The sequence below is a fragment of the Phyllostomus discolor genome, chromosome 7, assembly GCF_004126475.2.
Source record: "Phyllostomus discolor isolate MPI-MPIP mPhyDis1 chromosome 7, mPhyDis1.pri.v3, whole genome shotgun sequence".
Lineage (NCBI taxonomy): Eukaryota > Metazoa > Chordata > Mammalia > Chiroptera > Phyllostomidae > Phyllostomus > Phyllostomus discolor.
Genome location: NC_040909.2, coordinates 35,400,348 through 35,423,918, shown reverse-complemented (window position 1 = coordinate 35,423,918; position 23,571 = coordinate 35,400,348). Strand labels below are relative to the sequence as shown.

At 51.2% G+C, this 23,571-nt stretch overlaps 1 protein-coding gene across 1 annotated transcript; it reads left to right on the top strand.

Annotated features, from left to right (window-relative positions):
• The first annotated feature begins 2,034 nt into the window (after positions 1–2,034).
• On the top strand, positions 2,035–23,350 carry RBP1 (retinol binding protein 1). The gene is made up of 4 exons (XM_028518269.2): positions 2,035–2,296; positions 2,728–2,906; positions 21,205–21,306; positions 23,107–23,350. The coding sequence occupies exons 1-4, from the start codon at positions 2,224–2,226 to the stop codon at positions 23,158–23,160; spliced, it is 408 nt and encodes a 135-aa protein (XP_028374070.1). The 5' UTR covers positions 2,035–2,223; the 3' UTR covers positions 23,161–23,350.
• The last annotated feature ends 221 nt before the right edge of the window (positions 23,351–23,571 follow it).

Here is a 23,571-nt window from a genome sequence, read left to right as displayed (position 1 = left end):
TTGCACCTGCAGGCTGCGCAGGGCCAGGATTGGCTGTCCCATCGCCTGGCTGTCCCACTGAGACAAGCCCTGGGCTGTCTAGGGAGGGACACAGAGCCTGGGCCCGTGTGCACAACTGATGTCTGGAGCACCCCAGAGCCAGGTGAGAAGAGATAGGAGACAGGAGAGGTACAGCTGTCAGAGTAGTGGATCTCAAACAGGAGTGATCCCCCACCCTCCCCAGCGGCATTTCACAATGTCTGGGGACATCTTTGTGGGAGGTGCCCCTGGGATCTAGCTAGGGATGCTGCTAAACTTCCTACAATACATAGGACACCCCTCCCACCAACAAAGAATTACGTGGCCCAAAATGGCAACAGGACCAAGGTTGAGATGCCCCGATGTAGATTAAGGTGGGTAAGGGGCTGAAATACAAACCACTCCCTGGGAGGAAGCTGCCCCTACCCTCGGGAGGAGGCACCCTTTCCTAACTCAGCCAGATGCGTGAGAAGACTAACAGGACGTATGGGTGGGTGGCAGGGAAAAGAGAACGTACCCGCTGTCATGTAGGCTGTGATTTGTGTTGTGGAAGGAAAGGGGCCACAGGCAAAACCTGACAGCTCAGGGGAGGCCTGTGTGGCAGCCTGACAAACTCAGAGCCCCAAAGTAACCACAAAGGACAGTCTGACTGAAAGCAGTTCCTGGCGGACAGTCATGTCCTAGGCCAGTATCTTTCCCTAAAAAGTCAATATTTACCTTAACTGAGCCTGTTTTTCATCTTTTTGCATTCCAGATAACATACCTTTGGAATGTCAAGATAGTTTTCCTCTTCAGGACCCCTCAGGGCACAGCCTCCCACCTGAGTGGAGCCCACAGAGACCACAGAACCCCACATTGTTATCTTGTCCCTCCCACACACCATCTCTCTGTGCGGCAAATGCTCGTTGCGAACCTGGGGACACCCACCAATGTAAAAGGAGCATGTGTCTCTTCATTTCACTTTTTACCCAATCCCAGAGGTTTCCCTGCTCTGCTTTCTCCTGCCTCCCTAATCTATCACCAGTGGATTTCATGTGACCCCCTTCTGGCTCCTCCTTTGATTGTAATGTATAAAATGTGTTAAACTGCTATTCTCCAGAGTATTTCTCAATCCGTTGACATTTTTTTGCTTCCTGGCAATTGTCGTCAATTTGGCTCAAATAAACTCATTAAAAATTCTCTACAGGTTTGACAGTGCAAAAAGCAATTCCAAAGAGATATTCAGTCTTTAATAGAGGGTCAAAAAGTCAACCCACACGATGATGTCATCTCCTTATTGGCAAAGAGAGAGGTTTTAAAGCACGGTGACATATCCCCGAGGTGGGAAATGAGATGTGGTCAAAGACCTTCACTGGAAAGTACCCACAAGTGCCCTCGAATGGGGGACAAGCTGGATAAACAATGGGGTATCCTGCAAAAGAATGAGGATACTGTCCATGTACAGCTCTGGAAGGGTCTCCAGAATATATTAAGTGAAAAAAGCAAAGTGCAGAACACTGGTGTGCTCTGCTGCCATTAGGTGACAGGGGAAGAATAAAATCAGCAGTGTATTAATAATTGCTTGCATTTGCATAAAGCTTGTGGATCTCAAACTTGTGCATCAGAACCGCCCAGGGGACCTTTTTAGCCACACTTCAAACAACATCAACCTTGCTTTTCTTTGTGGGCGGGATGTGGAGAATGCCCCACTTTCCTGGACCCTGACTGGGCACCACTGGCCTGACCCCCTGCTCCCAGGGCTGTAGACAAAGGCCTATAAAGTGACCTCTTTCCTTAAGCAGTCCAGCAAACCGCAAACTATTTCCCAGTCCTCAAGTGGCCGCTAAATGTGAGGAGTTCATGGCTTTTGAAGGAACCTTGCAGGAACCAAAGAGTTGGGGCCAATAAAGCAACAGCCCTCGCCCCGCCCCCATTTTTTCCTTCATAGGAAAGGGAACTGAAGGACTGAAAGAACGTGGCCACGGGCCAGGGACAAACCTAGCCCTCCAACATCCCCCGCCCCCGCTAAGGAAGGAGGAGCGACGGCTACAATGGATCCTCCTGCGCGCTTTGTGCGCGCTCTCTCGGAATCCAGCTGTCACCGCCCCACTTGAGGGCGCACATTTCCGGGCTGCCCACCAGCCGGGTCGCTTCGGTAGCCACTGCCCCGGCAGAACCTAGAGCTCCCGCCCGATCCGTGGCCGTCAGCCCCAGTCGCCCCCCGAAATGCCAGTCGACTTCACCGGGTACTGGAAGATGCTGGCCAACGAGAATTTCGAGGAGTACCTGCGCGCGCTCGGTAAGCCACTGCTCGCGGAGCTCGACCCCGGGGAGCCCCGCGAACCCCTCCCAGGGGCCCCTCCCCAGAGCCTGCGCAGAAAGGGCGTCAGCTGCCGGGGCTCCGAGGGTGGCCAGCAGGCTTCCTATTGGAGGATGGGAGTTGTTAAGGTTCGTTAGAGGTAAATATCTGATAATTGGCTCTAGACGTGGATAATTTCATTAGGAAAGCTGGGCTTGGTTTCCTAGTTTTTGTCTTTAAAGGGTTAGTATAGGGCAGGAAACTTTGGTGCAAACAAAAGTAGAAAAGTCTTAAAAGGCACAGACTGGCTGAGCGCAGAGACAGTGCAAGTGAAAGGGAACCACAGCTGTTTTCCCGGGTGAGGGGGCCCAGGGATCCCTCTGCGTTTTCTGGCCAACTCTTTGCCCCTCTCTGTTCCGGCACCCCTGCAGATGTCAATGTGGCCTTGCGCAAAATTGCCAACTTGCTGAAGCCAGACAAAGAGATCGTGCAGGATGGCGACCACATGATCATCCGGACGCTGAGCACTTTTAGGAACTACATCATGGACTTCCAGGTTGGGAAGGAGTTTGAGGAGGATCTGACGGGCATAGATGACCGCAAGTGCATGGTGAGGATTTACACACACCCGGACGTGCCCTGCCCAAGGGACCTGACCAAAGGCTGGGCTAATTAATTTGAGAGGGGAACAAGGGCCCTTGTGTTCTTAAGAACCAGGGATCTTGGCACTCTCAACCCCCAAGGTAGGCAGCACCCACTCATCCAGCATCCTGGTCCATCCAAACTGGAGGGCTATCGTTATAAAAACTTAGGTTTGTTTAGTTTCCACTGTGTCCCAACACTGAGTCATGTTTTTTATACCCTTGACTTCACCTCCTCCCAGCAGCCTTTGAGGGAGGGAGGTATGGGTGAGTACACCCATTTAGCAGATGAGAAAACCATCTCAAAGAGAGTAAGTAAGATGCCTGGAGTAACTCAGCTAGGGAGGGAGGGGCTGGGCTGGAGTTCCAGGCAAGTCTGTTGACTGCTCTCTGGCTGCACTGTGGGCTGGTGGAATGAGAGCAGGAAGGGAGGGAATAAAGAAGAGACACAGGAAGCCCTCTAGATGTAAACTTCCTATATGATCTAGCCTGAAGCCCAGGAAGCACTGTGATCTCTGCCAGAGTCTTTGACCTACCCCTTCCGAAAAAAAACGAGGACTTGGCTCCTGACCATCCCCTTTCCTATCTATCTTTGCCTGTGTGCAGCTGAGCTTCCTTTGAACCTTGCAGTCAACACCTACTGGGAAGGTCAGCTCCTTTGCAGCTCCTGCCAAAGGTTCAGCAGTGGGGGTGGGGGAGGGGAGGGAGACCCTGTTCCCAAGGGTGGGAAGCTGGTGACCTAGAGACCCCAATTAGTGCTGTCACAGCAAACCCCGGAAGGTCAGCCGCAGGCCACCATCAACATTCTCAGGTCACTGGGAGGTCAGGGTGCTCCCAGTCTCCCTTTCACAGTCTTGAGTCCAGAGCTGTCAATAGTTTAAGCTTATTGATGAGTCCCTGTCCCCTGGCCCTTCCCTCCTCCCCCTTCCATTATACACAGCAGGGTTGGGGGGTGTCTGCTGTACTCTCTGCACCGTGCACAGCCCAGTGAGGGAGAGATTAGTCACTCCATATTAGGCAATAACAGGCTCCACAGGGGAAGACGCTTGCAAGAGATGGGATTTGAACCCTAGGTCTTTGGACTTTGAAGCCCACGCTCCCGCTCTCTGCCAGCTCCTGTCTGTCTAGTGGTAGGCTTTGTAGAAACCAGATGGCTGAGGTTCACTGGGATTGTGGTTGAAGAGTACCTGTGTCTGGGGATAAGGAGCCCCAGCCCTGGAGGGCACATCCTCTTTCGTTGATTCATGTGAAGGTGGTCAGGAGTGAGTGCGAGCCTGCTGTGGAATGATGGCAGAAGAGGGGACAGCAGATGGGGAGTGTCCTTGGAGAGGCCACTGGTAGGAGAAAACACTGTTGTTGTAGGGAAATGCCAGGCTGTTCCTTGAAAAGACCTGAGGTCACTTAACCTGCCCAGAGGCTGACTGAAAGGTCTGCTCTGGGTAGGGGAGGCCACGCCTTTCAGAGCCCTGCCCAGGATCTGCCCCTGGCCGCACGGAATTGCCCTGTGAGAATGGTCACCCCCAGCTCACTCCTGAGTAACTCACAGCACACAAAAAGACATCTCTCTTTATTTTGGGTCACCCACAACCTCTGGAATGTGTTGGCTTGTACCTGGCTAATTATCTTCACACTTTTATTTCTTCCCTTAATGTGTAAAGCATTTCTTGATCACCTAGGAATACTAGTACTCATCAAGTGCTTACTATGTACCAGGTACTGTTCACATTTGATTTTAATTCAATCTTCACAACATTTTACAGATAAGAAAACTGAGGCAGGACTTGTTGTGTGGTCTTGGGGAAGCAGAGTAAATGGCAGAGGGAGGATTTAACTTCAGCCCATGGGCACCGGAGTGCCTGCCCTTAACCTTTGCACCACACCTACCACTTTCTGTGCAGGGCCACAGCCCGCACAGCACAATCCCTGCTGTTCAGGAGCCCAGGGTCTTTGTGGTGGAGACATACAAACAGTCCAAACTCGGTGAGATCAGTGAGGACAAAGGGACACACACAGAGGAGGGGATCCCCGAAGGAGTTCTGGAGAGGGTCACTTCTGTACTTGATTAGAAAAGAACTGGAGGTAAAAGGTAGGGGTTTGGACACAAAGGAAGGGACATGGGGCCACCTTGTTTTCTTAACCCGGCAGTGGGACAGTGGTGGGTGAGCAGATCAGGGAGCCCAGCAGTTGGACAAACTAGAGGAAATTGGGCAGGATTCATGGTCTTTGCTGCCCCAGGACTCACTGGGTGGCTACTCACTTACCTTGCTGTTGCCCATCGGGGGAGAGACGGCCCCTCTGCACAGGCTTTCCTCGGCCCCTCCTCGCCTTTCTCTCCTGGCTGCCCAGCTGCATAGTGGATCCTAGTGAAGAGCACGGCTTTGGGAGGGTTAGCGTAACGGAATTCCACCCTGAGGCTTGTGTGTGGAGGGGCCCTCCGGGGTCCTGAGCAGGGCGGCAGCCCCTCTGCACCACACACTCTGCACCCACCAGCCAGAAGCAGCAGCTGGGAGGAAGCCAGTGTGTTCTCAGCGTCAGGTTGATTCATTCTAATGTGTTCTTCCCAGCACATTACAAAGGTGTCACTTTGCACAGGGGATCATTCATTCATGTTTTGTTCATTCCTCTCTTGGTCCTACGAGCATTTCAAGGTGCTTGCTCTATCTTTGCAGCCCCTGTCTATGTTACTGAGATGAATCACATTGAGAGTCCTGCCCTCACAGAGCTCAGGGTAGTGGGGGAGCCAGATCAAAGCTGCCACTCATACTGCGATCATGTACATAGAGAAAGGACCAGCAGAGAAGGACCCCCTCCTGGGTCTGGGAGGTCAAGGGAAGTTCCCACAGGAAGTGGAGTCTGAGTTGTGGCTTGAAAGATACACAGAAAGTGTCCAGGCAGGCAGGAAGGGGGTGAGATGAAGGTCAAGGCCAAGACAACAGCATTTGGTACATGCTTTTTTGGACCTGTCCCATGGCAGGCCCTGGGCTCAGTGTGGGGACATGGAGGAAGCAAGGCCTCTTAGAGCACCCGGGCCAGTGGAGGAGACATAGGACCTTCAGGCCATTACAGCCCGGTGCTGTGATGGAAGCTCAGTGGGCTGGGGAGCATAGGGCCAGGGCCTTGGGGGAGCAGTGGTCATGGAAGGTTCCCAGGAAGAGATCACAGCTGAGTGGGGCCTTCAAGGACAAGTAAGAATTCGGGGCGGATGTGGCGAAGGGGTAAAAACATTCCAGGCCGAGGGGATCATGGTCAGAAAAGGCCTGTCTGGGAGGAGGTTATGGAGATGAGAGAGATGCAGTCTAGAAGACTGTAGTGTGGCTGAAGTGCAAGATGTGGCCAGAGGAGAGGACAGTGATGGGGAGGAGACAGGGAGCCCAGACAGGGCCCCAAGGAGCCCCAGGGAACCTTGCTGGGAGAGGCGTGGTCAGGCTGACATTCCTCTCCAAGGCTGCCTGGCTCAGAGATCTCCGACCTGCCCCTCTTCCCCCCGGAACACAGATAAGGTTCCTAGCCAGAAGGCAAAATCTGGCCTACAGATGTATTTTGTTTGGCCTGCACAATATTTGAAAAATTTCAGAGCCAGTTACCAATGATTGCCAAAGATTGCAAAATTTCATAGAAAAAAAAATCCATATTTCTAACTGTTCCTACAAAAAAAAATGAAGATGCTAAAAATGCTGGGCGTGTGATTATTTCTGTGCCTTATGGCTCCCTGGGACACTGTCACAGTTGCTCCCTTTAGATGGGACATTGTCCAGGTTCCTGACGTCCACTCATCCCACCCTGTTACCTGAGGTCGAGGATCAGCTGGCCCATTGTCACTGTGTGTGCTGCAGGCTCCTCACAGCTGTGGTTCCCTGAGCGGAGGCCAGCAGCACTGGCAGCAGCACGGGAATGTTAGAAACACAGGCTCTTCAGCCACACCCCTGATCTACTGAATCAGAAACTCCAGGAGTGGGGCCAGCACACCTGCCAGGTGGTTCTGATGCAACTACAGCTTTCGATCCACTGCTCTGGAGTAAAGAAACGTCTCTGCGTCTGTGTCTTTCTAAAATCAGGTGTAGAGAGCCACGCACCGCTGGCCGGTTTAGCCCATCACCTGGCCCCCAGAGACATAGTGATCCATGCCAAGAACCACCTGCAGTGACTCTGTGGTCTCCCCAGTTGAAGCATGGAGAGATTCAGGTCCCTGTAGCCCAGAGTCAGTCGCTCAGCTCACATTTTCAGTCTGTTCTCTTCAGCCTTTACATCGCCCACAGCAGCAGAAGCTATCATTTTGGTAGAGCTATGTAGACTAGGACTGGTTTTTCTCCACCGCCTCCTGCACGCCTTTCTCCACTCAGACGCAATCTCCAGCCCAGTTTGAAACCATTAGCATTTATTGAATCTCACAGCTGTAGGCTTTGGCAGGGTGGGGGACCTTGAAGAAGGAAATTGCTCCTCAACTCTAAACTGTGTTCCCCACTCCAGGACCAGGGAATCCCTCAGAGTGAGGAATGACTGGGTTCTTTGTTCTCAGCTCCCGCAGCAGGAGTGGCTTTTGTGGGAGAAGAGTGAGCCTCGGCCAGGAATTGCAGCCGTCAGCCTGGCTCTGCATGGTGGTGGCAGAAGGGCCATTTGTCATTCCACCATGGGCAGCGGGACAGGTTGTCCCTGGAGGGGGTGGCTTTGTTCACACAGGAGCCCGGTGCCTCTTCCCTGGCTGAGGCCCTGCCTCCCCATCCAGCTCTGAACTCAGGATGACCCCTTCCACAGAGCCTGCCTTCCGCTTCAAGGCCCCGCCCCTCTGCGGGGTTCTTTGTTTTTATTGTAAAAGGGAAAAATTCGAATAGCCCAGGAGAGAGTCAACTGAAAGGGAGAGGACCCCGTCTCGCTGAGGCCTGATTCCAGTTCCCCAGAGGTTACCCCTGTTACCACTGTTCCTGGTGATCTGTCTGGGAATCTCTATCCATTGATCAATGACTTGATCAAAGTCTCTGAAGCCAAAAGGGGAGGGAGGGAGAACCGAGAGAGAGAAAGACCTACTTCTCAGTGTATTGTTTTTTTAACTCAGTGATATTTCTTAGACATCTTTCTATACCAGCACTTAGAGATTTTCTGAATTCTGTCCCTTTTAACCATCTCTGATGCCTTCCCTTCCCTCCTTGACTTTCTTACTTTCACCTGTCCGTCATCCATCCATCTGTTCATCTAATGGCACATGAACTCCACCAAACTGCTGTCAACACTTTGGTGTAAACTTGCCAGCTTTCTGATCTTGTTCTCGATTCATTAAATAGATGTTTTTGTTCTTATTTTTTAAAAACATACCATGCCAGTGGCAGGAACAACCCCTGGGCTGCAGAGCTGCACGTGCCATCGGATTTGGCAGTTTCTGGGTTGGGCCCCGGGCATTTGGCCGGGAGACAGACTCTCGTTCACGTCTTAGCCAGAGTTCTCTGACCTTTGAAATTGTGTCAGCAGCATGCTTTTGAGGATTACTAAAAGAATAATTAAAACCACCCAAATAAAATTTACCAAGTAGCTTTCAAGAATCACAGTGGTTTGTTAGGTTTTGGTTTTTGTCAGGCGGGCACAAAGGGAGATACTATGTATTCAGTCTTGAGTAAGTGCCGTGCTTGTACCAAATGGTTTTAGCAAGTTTTCTCTTTTGGTTTCCACAACAACTGCTATTCTGTAATTATCATTATGCCCGCTTTACAGATGAGAAGCAGAGGCTGAGAGAGATTAAGAACCTTTGTAACCCGAGGTCACCCAGCCAGGTGGTGGCAGAGGAAGGATTCTAACTACATAAAAGCCTCTATTACAAGCCCCCCTACGGAGATCTGCTGAGGGCTGACATTTACTGTGAGCCTCATTGCAACCTGGAGGTGGCCAGTGTTGACAAGCCATGAAGGTGTGGAAAGGGTGACCTTAAATTATTGGACACAATGCCTCTGTTTTCACATCTACAAAACGGGCATCACGACTGCTGCTTACAGGGCAAATTCTGAGGGCCGTAGAGGTAGTGCAGGGGACAGTGCCTTGTGAAGCCAGGACGTTGTGTGCACCGGAGGGCCAGAGCCCTTCTGATGCCCTGGACTGAGGGTTTACCACCCCAGGCTCTGAGGATTTCTAGGCACTCACAGTCAACCCGGACCCCTGGCTCCACAGCGCCTCCAGGCGGGGTGGGTGGGGCAGGAAACCCCTCCATCCTCTGCTGCAGGCGTGCAGAGTCTGCAAGCTGATGGCTGTCCTTAGTGTCCCCTTTCCCCATGGAAGTCTCTAGAAACCAGCCCCTGCGGCCCAGGTCCTGTTGCAGACATTTCACATGTGATCGGGATATATTCATATTTGGCTCGGAGTTGATTGAAACCTCTGAGAGCAAGGACCATTTCTGGGTCACAATAGCAGTTCTGTTGCTCTCTCTGTTGTGTAAATTGAATTGTGCTAGGGCACACATGCACACACACACCACACACACACCCTTGTCCAAGGGGGACTCCAGGTGTCTGTGTGTTGCCTGAAATGCCTCCATCAGAGCACATTTCTTTTGGCTAACTATCCAAAGACTTCTCTAGGTTTTTCCTTTAATACGAAAAAACCTTAGAGTGCTAGCTAGCTGTCTTTAATACCTGGATGTTAGTAAGTCTCTCCTTCCAGCCTGCCTTCCCCCTTTCCTGGCGAGGGTCCAAAGACAGCGTGGGAGCTCTCTGGGGAAGAACTGTGTAAACAAGATGGGCATGAAAGCAGGAGACAGGGATGAAGGGGACCCAGGCTGTACAACCCACCTTTGCCAGCCTTGCAACCGGCCTTGAACTCAGAAAATGAGGGGAGAAAAATCCCATCTTACAGCGCGCAGTGAATCAGAAAAGTCATCTTACTCATTGACTCAGAGGTCCCGCTTATGGGATTATATTCCAGGAAAATCATTCAAAAGAAAAGAAACTGTATTTATTTGTAGAAAGGTCTGTAGCTGGGTGGTAATGATCCTCAATGACCCACACAAGCATAGCCACTAAGTGAGGCTGCTGTGTGGCAGGCCCTGCCCTAGCACTCCACCTATATCATGCAATCCCCCAGCAACCCTAGAGGGGGTGCTGCTCTCCCACTCCACCGACAGGGACCTGGGGGGTCTGCTCCTGGTGATCGGTCTTAAGATCTCTTGACTCCTGCTTTGTATGGTTTACAGAGCAGGCTGCCTCCTGCTGGTGTTCCTAACTGCCAAATAACCAACGGGTGGTTAGGAACTGTGGCGTTTAATTCCACAAGCCACCATGTAGCCATGTAAATGATCACTGTGAGGATAAATGAAAAGCGTTTATGGGTAATCAGCCAACAAGTTCCATAGATTCTGCTGCTTAGCATCCCTTTCCCCTTTCCCCATCCCCACAGTTCTGCCTATCTCTTGCCTGTAATAATAATAACAATTAGCATCTCTTGTGCTTACTGTGTGCCAGGCTTAGCACTTTCCATGGATTGTTGCATTTAATGACTGCAGTATCTTCACACTGATCTCCCTTCCACTGTCCCCAACACAGCAGCCTATCCTTTCCATTCTAGAAAGGGAATGTGATCATGCTACTCTAAGCTCAAAACCCCTGGAGACTCCACAGCACTGACAGGCAAGGCCAGGTGGCACCCAGGCTCTGCAGGATGTGGCCACACCGGCGTCTCCAGCCCCACTCCCTCCCTCCCACTTCACACCAGTCCCGTCTCACCCTTTGCAGGTGCCTTCACTTGCCACCCCCTTTTGCATTTCTCTGCTCACTTCCCTGGGGTAAGGCCCCAGCCTGCTCCTCCAGGAAGATAATTACTCGTTGGTCAAGACCAACCCATGTTTAACGGCTCCATCGATCTTGTCCTGCTGTCCAGCCCCTCATCCTCGCCTTCTGCCTCACTGCTTCTCTCTGCAGGTGCTGCTCCTGGGCGCCTGTGACACTTGTTAATGCATCTGAGATTCGGGGAGGGGAGGAACTACCCCTTTTATCTCCAGTGCTCAGCACAGTGGGCTCCAGTGTGTTTGTCAAATGAGTGTTGAGTAGAAATAGCAGACCCTCAAACAATATAAATGGCAGCCATTGATTCTATCACTGCCAAATCCACTTGTCATTTGATAACAGTTGAAGTTTGTCTGGTATTTCCCACGTGCTGGCAGTCCTAAGCACTTTCCATGCATTTGTCCTCTACTCCTCACAGCTCCCTGATGGAGATGCTAAAATCCTTTCTATATTATGAGCGAAGAAAGTGAAAGGCAGAGCAGGTATCTCTTGTCTGAAATCAGGTAGCTGGTGGAGCAGGGTTTGGATCCTGGCCGTCTGACTCCAGAATGTCACCAGAGAGACATGGAATTGCTGTTATGTTAAGGGGTCGAAGCTCTCAGACTCACAAATGCAGTGTCCCCTGATGAAGCAGAAGTGTCATGGGGTGGAATCATCAGGTGTGGGGGATCGACGTCTGGTTTACATTCCATTCTCCCCCCTTGGAGGCTGCCCTGCTGGCCACAGACCCCAGCTTCAAGGGTGGAGGGCGGCTCTTCCCTTCAGGCTCTCGCTTAGCTGCAGCCTGGCTCCCCCGGAAGTGGGGCCTGGCCATCTGGCTGATTTGTAACCAGTGTAGCTCTGGAGCCAGACTGTCATCTTTGGAATCCCACCTCTGCCACTTAAAACCTACTGCCCTTAAGTGAGTTACCTCACTTCTCTGTGCCTTTATTTGCCTGTGAAATGGGGACAATTATAAAAGTGAGGAGTAGATGCGGGAAAGCCCTCACTCAACTGCTCTGGCAATATGAGTTGTTACTAATTCCCTCACTGTGTAAACCATGTCCTCCAAAAGACAATTTCGGGGGGTGGTGACGTGTGAAGGGACACCTGGCCATCCAGAGCAAAGCTGGCAGGGCTCGCATGAGTGGAGGCAGGCCTGAGGGGCACATGCCTCTCCATACCCGTAGAAACAGGCTGGGCAAGCTCAAGAGCGGAACTGCTGCTTACCAAGTATTTTGTGTGTCCAGCACTGAAATAGGTCCTCACAGCCCCTGGTTCCATTTCCTCCTATGGCTCTGTTCTATGGCAAACTCATTAGCCCGTTTTGCAGATAAAGAAATAGAGCTCAGAAGGTGGAGTAGATTACTCAGCGTCACCCAGCCTGAAAGAGGTGGGCATGGGTTGAAGCTCAGACCTGCCTCTGTCCAAGGCTGTTGGTATTCTCCTGAATGCCCAACAAAGGCAGGAGAGCTGGGCCTGACCCAGGCCCACAGGCTGCTAGGTAGGTGCTGCTCCACAGTGACAGCCTCTGTGGCAGCAAGATGGCCATGTGGGAACATAGGGCAGGCCATGGGCTTAGGGTTGGGCAGAAGGGGGTTTAAACCCTGACTGACACTCTTATGGGCTGTGTGGCACTGGACATGATGACCAAGCACTCCTGGCCTAAGAAAATTGGGGCGTTTGTCACCCCAGGGGCTGACCCAAGTTTATAAGGCTACTCTATGGAAGAAAAAATAGCTGCATTGCCTGGGATATTTTGTCTAACAAGAAAAGGGTGTTCACTGTCTGAAAAATTACAAGAGTACCTCTAGAATGTTTTCCTGCCATTCATTCAACAGATGGGAATGCGAGTTTTCCCTGCCATTGATTCTAAGGTGGGGGCTGGTATCCTGCTGTGACTAAAAGGACCCCCGGCCCCAAGGAGCACTATGTCAAGAGCTCCTGGCCTGCCCGCTCTTCCCCAGCTACCCAGCCAGCAACTCTTATCTTCTGGGAGCGTTTGTGTCTGTTCTCCAGAAACAGAGGGTGGACTCTGTGCTGCGGCACCCCTCCGGGCACTCTGGCAAGACAGCCAGTCCTTACTCCCCACCCTCCCTTCGGATGGGCCTAATAATCCTTGCACTGCCCCTAGTAGCAGAGCCAGCTCTGCCTGCTGGATAAGCAAATATCTGGATTTTTCCATTGCACCAGGTTTGGCTTGTTAGAGCCACAGAGATGTGAAGCTGAGGAAGAAGAAGGGCTGTGAGTGATCTCCCCAGTAAATTTGGGGGTTGGAGGTGCAGGATCAGGCTCCGTGGGGAGGTTCAGGCCAAGACAGCCCAGCCAGGCAAGCCCATTTAGAAGCCTCCCTCGTGCTGCCTTGTCCTCCCTGCATCTGTCCAGGCTCTCCCCTCTGCCCGGGAGTCCCAGATGCCTCTTCTTCAAATTTTACGTTTTAACCTGACCTATGTGTCGATTTTTTGGTGCCACTTCTAGCATTGCTTTCCGTATTACCTCCTCTAGGCACCCTTCCCTGTTGGAACTCTGTCTCCCCTTCAGAGGCTGATGACGTGCCTTCCCTCTTGCATATCCACCATCACCTGCCTTTACCTGGCACTTCCCATTCTGCTGGAATTCTCTGTCTGCTCGTCGTCTTCTCCAGGGGTGTGTGAGCTTCTGAGAGCAGGGTCCTCGCTGACCTGCCTCTCTTTCCAGCGCCCAGCGCTGGTGTGCGGGTGTGGAACCCATGACTGCTGAATGTTGTTTCCTTGCACAGAACCGTGCTGCAAAACCCTACTGCTCACTCAGGGGTCAGCTTAGACCAGGGAACGGCAGAGCACAGTAGCCCAGGGTGCTACTAGGGTCAAATCTCGTCTGCCCACTTCCTGGGTAGGTGGCCTTAAAGCCTCGGTGGCCACTTCTGTAAAGTGGGGAGAAGCAGAAGTGATCCGGGAGGGTTAAGGAGTCAACTTGCTGTGACCCACATTCTGTTTAACACCCTGCCCCGCACTTAGTGAGTACTCAGTGCACGTTGTTCAGATGATGAGTGGTGACAGTGATAATGGCAGTGGTCTTTTATTCCCGGCAGGAAGCCCTTCCTTACAGCCCAGGCTGGGTTGGGTGCCCCTCACACGTCCCAGCGCAGTACACAGGTGGGGTCCACATCAGTTTACGTGGATTCCCTCCAGGCTGCACTGCGGGCAGAGCTGGGTTCCAGCCCAGCCTCAGGGCCACCCTCAACTCTGGTCCCCCAGAAGGACCGAGTGCAGTTCTACAGGAGCCCTGCGCCCATCCCCAGCCCTGTTTTCCTCCTCCCCACCCAGGACCTTGGCCTCAGGGGGCCTTGAGCTCTCTGACAATTTCTTGTTTTCAAATTGATTGTGAGTACTTTCTTAAATGTTTAAGGAATTTAAAAAATGACATGCCAAGACAAGTCTTAACATTTTATCATTTTGTGTGCCCGAAGAATTTATTATCATTTGCTGTAAGCTTCCTCATGGCATTAGAATTGCATTCTCCTGTGCCCACAAAGCCTTTTTGTGGCTTTACTGGTTTGTAGTAGTTGCTCTTAACAGCTTTTATGTCCCTAATTACTTGTTCACATTTTAAGGCCTTATTAATTTAGTTTTAATCTGCTTTTAGAGTGAATTGGCTTTCCCCCCCTAAATGTGCTGATTTTAGATAATTGCCAGCCCCCTAGGAATGGATCGGAGGGAGTGGAGCCAGCCCATCCACTTAGGCAGCAGCCTCGCCTTCCAGGAAGCTCGTAGACTTCTCAGGCAGAAAGAACCGGGTTTAAGTGATGGCTCAACTCCTAACCCCTAGGTGGCTTGGGCTGGTTACTCAACTAAGCTTCGTTTATATTTGTTCTAAAGCTTAAAGATCAAGTGATACATCATGGAATCCTCCCAGCACATTACTAGGCATTTGGCAGGTTCTGTTACCCTCCTTGCCCTTCCAATCTGCTCACTTATTTAACACAAGCTCCAGAGGCTGAGAACCTCCTTATTGTCCCAGGAGCCCTCAAAGGGGAAAATCAAACTCCAGGAGGAATGGCCAGTCTTCATAATGCAGTGATTCACATCATGTATAGAAAGCACACTGTTTTGTTTTCCAGTTCACACCCTGCCCCCCGCCCTGCCCCACTCCCTCCAATTTAAAGAGCAACAGACTTTTTGGAGTCAGACGTGGGTCAATCCGGGTTCTGGCCTCTGCAAGCAGAATCACGGTGAACAAGAACTACTCTATTGTGACCTGACTCTGGAACCACAGAGACAACCAGATGCAGACCCAGCCCTCTGGGAGGTCCCTAAGCAGAGGGCTGGGTGGGCAAGAGTGAAGGCATGAGTGAGTGCTCGTCCTGCCTGCCCCGCTCACTGCAGTGGTGTTTTTGTGTCACAAAAACAAGTCACAAGCTTTTGGCAGGCAACTTGAAACCCATTAGTTGTGGTTCATGCCAGGTCACTGCCAAGAGATGGACCCATTTAGTGGGCATGGCCTGTCACTTGCAGCACAGGTCACTTGCACAGGGTAAGGGGGCCTCAAGACTTTCCTGGGACATGCTTCCTCAGGCCTGCGGGAGTCGGGTTTTCTGTGTCACTGGTCCCGTGTGGCAGTGCCAGCCGGGCTTTCTAAGTGGTCAGGGGAGCTAGAGAATGGTTTGTAAAGTGACAGTCCCTTGTCAGAGTGAGGCCAAGCTGTCTTCATTCATCAGTAGGTGCCTGTCTTTCTGGGAAAGCTGCTGACAGGGCCAGAGTTTTTGGAAGTTATTAGTTTTTTAATGGAAAAGTTAGACTGGCTTTGCTTCACAACCAGCTGCTCTAGACCACAGCCGATTTGCAGACTTGAAAGTGGTCTATGCGATGAGAATTACTGTTTGGAAGGGAGTTGAGTATGGACACCCACCCCCTTGTCCTTGGGTTTCTCTGAGCTCCAATTCCAAGATGAAGTCCCAGAGATAATGTGGGTGGGGGGCTGGAGGCAGCAGTGCCCGTCCCTGTGGTTTGTACCGTGTCTACCTCAGTCCCCAGGATAACCACCTCCCTGTGCCACTTGGAAAGCATCAAGAGCCTCCTTTGGGCTGAAATTACCCCATTAGACCCTGATTCAATGCCTTGAGTGGTGGTGAGGATCCAAGCTAGAAAACCAGATTGAAGGAGACCTTAAGGACCCTTTCAGATCTGTCATCCGTGGACCAAGCTGAATCCCTGTCCCAGACCTTGCTGCTCCAGGCCTAGCAGAGGTGGCAGGCTGCGGCAGAGGCGGGCCACAGAGTGATCTCTTCTTGGGTCCTGGGGAAGGTTGGTCTCAGAAGTTACGTTTTATATGATGAGAAAACAAGTGACCATTGCTTATTACCCGATCCCCTTGCAACATTGCTTCCTTCCTTCTTTCTTCTCCGTTGTTTCTAGGTGGTCATCTGCTCCCCGACTCCCCAGCCCCTTTTCTGTTCTTAGGACAAAGCTGATCCTCTGGGCAATGGCTGGTTTATTCCCACAGGGCACAAAGCTTTAAGAGTCCCTTCCCACCACAAGTGAATGTAGGGGAGTGGAAGGAGGAGAACTAAGTCACATTTTTGGAGTCATCACAGCTCTCCGTGGGAAGTCTCCAAATAGCTCTTCTGCTTAAACAAAGACTAATTAAATTTTACGGGAAGTGAGCATAGCAGCGGTCCTGGGTGCCCAGCTCAGCAGGCAGCCCTGCGAGTCCCCTGTTGAGCCAAGTCTGCGGGAAGGGAAGGAGCTTTGGAAATATTTAGCCATGATAAATAGCACGTCCATCAGCTCTTCACGAATCTCCAACTTAAAAAAACCCAAACTTTAGTTGCTGTTCAACTGCAACAAGCAAACCCCATCTATATCTGAGCCCTGGACCTCAGGGTCACCATTACCTCGTGCCTCACAAGCCAGCCCCATGCATTTGATGCATTTTTCTCTCATTCTCAGCACCACCTGGTAAAGCAGGTTTTTCAGGTGTCTATTGCCACACAACAAACCAGCCCAAAGCCGAATAACTTAAAACAACCATTTAGTCTTGTGATTCCATGGGTTGATTGGGCAGTTCTTCAGCTCCATGTGACTGTGCAGTGGAAAGCTCAGTTGGGGGACTTAGCTCTTCTGCAGTAATGTCTCTTTCTCGGCTGCCAGGGCTTTTCCACATGGCATTTCTCTGCAGTAAAATAGCCTGGACTCCGTTAAAGCACAGCAGCTGGGTTCTGAGAGGAGGGGATTCTGAGAGGACACGCCCCCAAAGTGCAAGCACCTATGAAGACCCTGCTTGGGTTGTGCTTACTGATTTCCTATTGGCCGGCCAAAGCAAGTCAAGCCCACAATCAATATAACGGGGGTGAATAGCATGTGATTTATTGGGGACCACCAAATGAAACAGTCTGCACAGCAGGGACTATTAATTCCTTTTGTAGGTGAGGGTACTGAAGCTCAGAGAAGATTAATCCCTTTGCCCAGTCAGTCCATGTGGCTGGGGACAGAGGGCCCAGGTCTGTTGACTCCAGGGAACGTGTCCTTTGCTGATAATACTGGTTTTAACATGCTGCGGGTATACAGTAGGAGGGGCAGGCACCAGGAGCCCCGTGTAAATGATAGTTGAGGGCAGCCCAGCAGATTCCCTGGCCTGCCTGGCCAGTGTTCTCCCTGATGCTTCTGCCCAACAGATCAGAGCCATGGGGCTGGCTGTGTGAGGCCACAGGCAGCATTTGGAGGCATTGAAAATGCTCCAGGCCACAGTCCCCGCATTTAGTCTGGCGTTTAGTCTGGCGTTGTGGCCCCTTTTACTTACCAGCCACGTTCCTCCCCCACTTTACCTCCAGAATAGCTTTACAGCACTGGTTGGTTTGTCCCTATTCACTCTTGTTTGGAATGCCTTCCCACTTGAAAAATGAAATACGTTTCGCCCAAGATAAAGAGCCTCCCTGCAACTTCTTACAGCCTCTGCTCCCCCTAGTCCAAGCACCTACTTCCCTGGGCCATGAACATCTGGCACTTCTCTGTCTCTCTGCCCTTCTCCTTGGTGATTTCTTTAGGACAAGCCTTTAGGGCCCATCTCTGGCTCCTGGCACTTACCACCAATGGTTGGACTTAACTGAAAGGCGATTCTCGTGGGGGTTACTCTAGGTCTTAGCACAATGCCCAGGTTTTTTCTGCAGCCCCCAAGGACTTTAGCCAACTTGTGTTAGGTGTCCTGCCCTGGGCTGGGAAATAAGGGGGCACTGAGTCAGGCAAGGCCCATGTTCCAGTTCAAAACCTTCCCCTCACTAGGTGGGTGACACTGAGAAAGTCATTTAACTTCTCTCAGCTCAGCCTCCCCTGTATCTCCAACTCAGAGGGGAGTAGGCTGTTCTGTCCAACTCACTAGGGTCAGCAGGAGGTTGAGGTGGAGAAAGTGCTTCCTTTGGACACTGACAGAGTCTGTGTGTTAAGGATCCTTCTCTCTCAGGGGTCTGGTTTGTGGGGCTCTAAGAAAGGATTCCCTATACCCAAAGAGCCTCCTGCTCCCTGTATCCGTCAGTCTATCATGATGCCTGAAATTCTGCATCAACCATTCTTTTGGTAAGGTATTTTTATTTATATCTAAATGATCCCTGTTAAAAGTTCCCAAATGATCTGGAAAGGGTGACATGTTAGCCCAGGAGCAAAGCTTGATTTACCATTAATGAGTGTGTCTTTCGTGCTCATTTTCTGACATGGGTGTTAGAAAGTCAACAGGTGTGAGTTTTCCGGAGATCAGGTTGGCAGTGCTTGTGAAAAGCCTTAAAAATATGTACACTCTGTAACACAACAGTTCTTCCTCAGGAAATTTATTCTAAGAAAACAATTTGTGTTTTGAACTGTGAATACGAGGAAGTCTTATTTCTAGTAGCACAAAGTTATGAATAACCTAAGTGTCTAAAAATAGGTAGCAGGCCAAATAATGGTATGTATGTACAGTGAAATACTATAGGGAGCAGCTTCGTGGGCCTGAGTCACACAGGGCCCCAGGCCCAGAAGGGCCCCTCACTGGCTTAATGTTCTGCTGTCACCATCTTAAAATTCTTAATGGTTTTTTAAAAAGAAGCCTGTCGTTTTCATTTTGTGCTGAGCCCCACAAATGATGTAGCCATTTATGTAACAATTCCTGAATATTATGTAACAATTAAAATAATGCTAATGGAGAATATTTCTTGAAGTGAAAGAAACTAGGGTACAAAACCATAAATGATGTAATCCTGATTTTTTAAAAGCAAATATATATGCGTATCAATAGGAAAAAAAGATGAGACAGAAGTACACGAAAGTGTTAGAGCAGTTATCTCTGAAGAAGCAAGATCGCAGGTGCTCTCTTCATTACTGGGCTGCCTTTGGAGCATTTCTTGTGTTCTGCAGTACAGAGGGTATGAGTGTGCTCACTGACCCTCATATGTCCAGTAGAGGCAGAAGTGTGTCTATCGTAGCTAAGAACCAATGATTCTCTCTTGGTCTTCAATTGAGTCTGGAGCCCTTGGTGCAGAGTAGACTTCTGGATAAACACACAAAGAGAAGTTCAGTTAATGACGAAGCCACGTGTTCTTGGGAGCTCCTTGAAGTTGAGAGCTGTCTGATTGCTCAGTCCCCTCTTTCCTTCACAGGCCTGGGATGGACAAGGCACCCAGCAAACAGGCATCTTGTGTTGTGGCTTGAGACCATTAATGGTCATTGCCCATGACGCACCTCATTAGACATTATGTTCCGACTTGGATGAGGGACCTTCTCTCTGGCATGAGGCTGGATATGTGCCCTGAGTGAGCTCTGCAGGGAGAACTACTACCCCCACCCCAAGTCCTCCCATGCCCCGTCTCCCTCAGGGAACAGGCTCCAGGAGCAGAAGTCAATTAATTTATTCCTGTGCAAAGCTGGGGGAACACAGCTGGCTCCACCTGTCACCCTTGTGCTTGTGTATCATTGCAGGTGTCATCCCAACAGCAGAGGGCAGTAGTGATCAACAGACCCAGGAGAGATAAGCTGGGAGGCAGGGGAAGGTGGACCTCCTATGGAGAGTGGCTACTCACCATGCATAACCATTTTCTAGATTTCTCCTTCTCTCCTAAATCCCGACTCAGCTGAGCAAAGCCGGGAACCAAAGAATCCTAGAACTTTACCTCTGTAAAGCCAGGACCTCTGAGCCAATGGCCTCTGACCATCTCACATGACAGATGGGGACACTGGGACTCAGAGAAGGGACTTGCCCAGAGTCATACAGTGAACAAGGGGCAAACAGTTCTAACTGCTGCAGCGGGGAAGCAGGCCCATGTGGAAGGGGGCGCACAGGGGCAATGCCCACTGTGCCTGCACACAGGTCCCAGTCTAGACCATGAGCTCCTGCACTGTCTCACCTTGAAACTCCAATGCTCTGAGCTCCCTGTTTCTGGGTGGGCCCTTTGCTGCTCCAACAAGACTGTGAGGTCTCCCACTGGCACACACTGGGCCTCCACCTGTTAGCTGTCTTCCCTTCAGCATGCCCAGCACCTGGCAGGGCAGCCGTTGCTCAGGAAAATGTGAGGGCCCAAGGGTAGTGGGTGGGGTGGGTGGTAGCAAGCACTCGCAGGGCAAGGGGCCTCCTCCATCCCCCACAGTTCCCTGGAACCCTCCCAAGGAGCTTCCTGAGCACATCCCTGCTGTCTCATCCTGTGCCTTCATCTCGTGGTGGTCCCCAAGAACTCCTCTCCCCAGCCCCTCCTCTTCTTTGCTTCAGCTCCATTCTTCTGTCCTTCAAGAAGGCCCAGCCCTGGTGTCTCCTTCTCCCAGCGCCTCTCCCTCCCTGACTCTCATGTAGATTCCTGCCACCTTGGCCTGTAACTGGTGACCCTGGGCCACTTAGGGAAGCAGTGAGTTCAGTGGGAAGTGGGACTTCAGAACCCTGCAGGTCTGTGTTCTGACCTGGGTCTGCCATTGACCATCTGGAGGGACTTGGCGAGTCTCTTAACCTGATCTGTAAAGTGGAAGTGCTAATCCATGCTCTGAAGGGACAGCCAGGAGATCTACAGACGGCACAGGGAGTGCCAGGAAGAGCCGCCATTCCTACCTGCAGTTGGCCATTTATATCTGAGGTCATTCTCTGTGAGATGAACAGTTCTTCGAGATCAGGGGTGGGGACATTTTGGTGTCCCAAGACCTTGCAAATGAATAAATGAATTCTGGAGACAGGCAGGGAAGTCTGTGAACCTGCCTCTCACCAGCAAGATGCAAAACAGCAGCCCTCACCCGCCCACACCCGTGCCCACTCAGCCCTCAAGCCCCTCCTCCCTTTCCAGCCCCACTCTCAGCCTTTGCACTGATGGCCCACCCCAATGACATTTTCTCCCCGACTCACCCTTTTAAATGAAATTTATTAAGGTTTTTGTAATTTTAAAACTGATTTGCATATATTAATAAAAGCACATGATGGACAGGGGGCATTAGGTCACAGATTTCTCTACTGAAATTGACTGGATTATGGAGGTTGGGGCTGCCCTTCCTCCAGCCTCCAGGGGCCGCATACTCAAGACTAACGTACACTGTGGGGTTTTTTTGCTTGGCAGACCACGGTGAGCTGGGACGGGGACAAGCTCGAGTGTGTGCAGAAGGGCGAGAAGGAGGGACGAGGCTGGACCCAGTGGATTGAAGGTGATGAGCTGCACCTGGTAGGTTCCTGGGGCGGGGCTGGACCAGGCCAAGCTGGGCCCTAGAGGTCCCCATTGTGGCCCGGACGGACCTTGGAAGAATGCCCCATGGCTGGGCCTTGGTCGTGCTCTGAAGCTTCTCTTCCAAGGGCCTGGAGAAGATGCTTGAGTGTGTGTGTGTGTTTTCTAGGTCTGGGCTAACCCACTTGTCCAATCAGAGGGAGGAGGTGAGGCTGGGCGGCTGATGGTGGAGCCAAGCCCTTTTGCATCTCTGTCTGTGTCTATTTTCTCAGCAGCCCTATGGGCCAGGTGCCGTCATGGCTCCTGTTTCCAAGATCAGGGTGTGGAGGCTCACATCCCAGTTACACAGCTAGAAAGTGGCACAACTAAACTTACTCCCAAATAATGTCTATTTTCATCATGGCAAAGTGTGGCAGACAAGAGCCTAGGAGAATTCTCTAAGCTTCTCTAAGACATGATCTCAACCATCTAGGTTGGGGAAAGAGAAGCTTTCTCAGCTCAGGTATGGGTCCTACTCACCCAGTTCTCCAGCCTGGGACCTCTGGTCAAAGCCACTTCTACCCCATGAATTGTCTGGGAAAAGCACGCACAAATCCAGGGTAGGGGCCTTAGTGCCTGGAGTCCTCTGAGAGGAGCCCTCTCCTCACTCCTTCTGTCCCCTTGGAACTCCCCGACTATTTTCCTTTCTAAGAAAGTAGCCTGGTCCAGGTGACCTGGGTTCTAGTCCTGACTCTCTGGATGCCTTTGGGTAGGTACCTTCCTTGCCTCAGCCTCACCTGCAGAATGCCATCCTACCACATAGAGGTCCTGCAAAGATCAGCATCTGCAAGAGCTTTAGAATGTGTACATCTGGGTGAAGAGGCATAAGGGCTTTATTTTCAGAGATTGCAGTGCTTGACCTTGAGTGTCTCCTCCCTGGGCTTCTACTTCCCCAGCTGCAGAGAGACGAGGGTAGATTCTGTGATCTCCACTGGCCTTCTCAGCTCAACAGTTCTGTGGCTCCGACAGAGGTTGCAAACTGGGGGCCACAGGCCTGTTTTATTTGGTCATCAGTGGGCTTTGAACTTCTTCAGCCAACAATTTAAAACTTAGGAGACGTTACATAAATATTCTGATTTCTAGCTTCCTTCAAAAAAACACAAAAAACAAACAAAATAAACCTTGGAAGGCGTGGCAACACTGTGCTGTCATTATCCCTGGCAGCTATCGGCAGGGGCTGCCCTGTAGACAGGGCATGGGCTTTCTTGGCTATATTTTAAAACCACCTGGGAGCCTTCAAAAATACCAACTCCAGTACTTCACCCACTGAGGTGCTGGTATAACTGGTCTCACTTGGGCCCAGGCATTTATCAAGCCCCTAACATGCAACTAAAACCTGGAACCACTGTACTAGTTTGCCACCCTAGCCTTCGGAAACCTACTGAGTCCTTTATGGGTGGGGGAGGGGTCAAGCCTTGTATCTGGACCTCGTTTCTTCCAAGGCTGGACCAGACTCTGTCCTGGATTTAGGCCTGAGGTTCTTGGAGCCTTGTGGCCCCTTAGGGAGGCAGTGGGAACATCAGAGGGCCGGTCCTGTTGATCAACTCTGAGCCACGTGGTTCCCAACCAGATCAATTTACAGGTGATAGCCTGACCTCTACTGATCCAGTTCAGCCAACTTTCGAAGGAGTTGGCTTGTTTGGAGCAACTCTTGGGAAAAACAGCAGGCACTGAGTATTTTCAAAGCTGCTGCCCTTGGATGTGTTGAGCCCCAAGCGTGACCCTGCTCTGGCTGATGACAAGCATCTGTTTTTGTTTCAGGAGATGAGAGTGCAGGGTGTGGTCTGCAAGCAAGTGTTCAAGAAGGTGCACTGAAGCCTGGGCCGAGCTTGGTCTCGAGGAATGAGTGGTATGGGCATGTGGGCCAGGATCCCACTCTTTGCACAGCATGGGGCAGAAACGTCCAGCCACCCCTCAGTACCTGTTAGCAGTCTGTCTCTTGGCTTTGCCTCTTTTCCTTTTCTAAAAATGAAACCAACCCAATAAAAGTGATCTCTGCTCAAGATGTCTGTTTTGGAGAAGCTTTGTCACCCCACTGTGCTCATTTTTTCTCTGGGGCTTCTGAAGTTGGCTGCGTCTGATGCCACCCCTGAACAGAAGGGAAGAATTCCGCCACGCACCTGAAGATCTAGTCACGGTGTTGCACTGTGTGATCTTTCCCCTGGGGCACTGGCTTGGGCCTGGGGGGTGTGGCCTGGCATTCAGTTATCTAGGTACCTACCACAG

Coding starts and splice junctions, on each gene's coding strand:
- RBP1 (XM_028518269.2), top strand. CDS start 2,224: ATGCCAGTCGACTTCACCGGGTACTGGAAGATGCTGGCCAACGAGAAT. Junction 2,907..21,204: donor TAGATGACCGCAAGTGCATG/GTGAGGATTTAC, acceptor TTTGCTTGGCAG/ACCACGGTGAGCTGGGACGG. Junction 21,307..23,106: donor AAGGTGATGAGCTGCACCTG/GTAGGTTCCTGG, acceptor TTTTTGTTTCAG/GAGATGAGAGTGCAGGGTGT.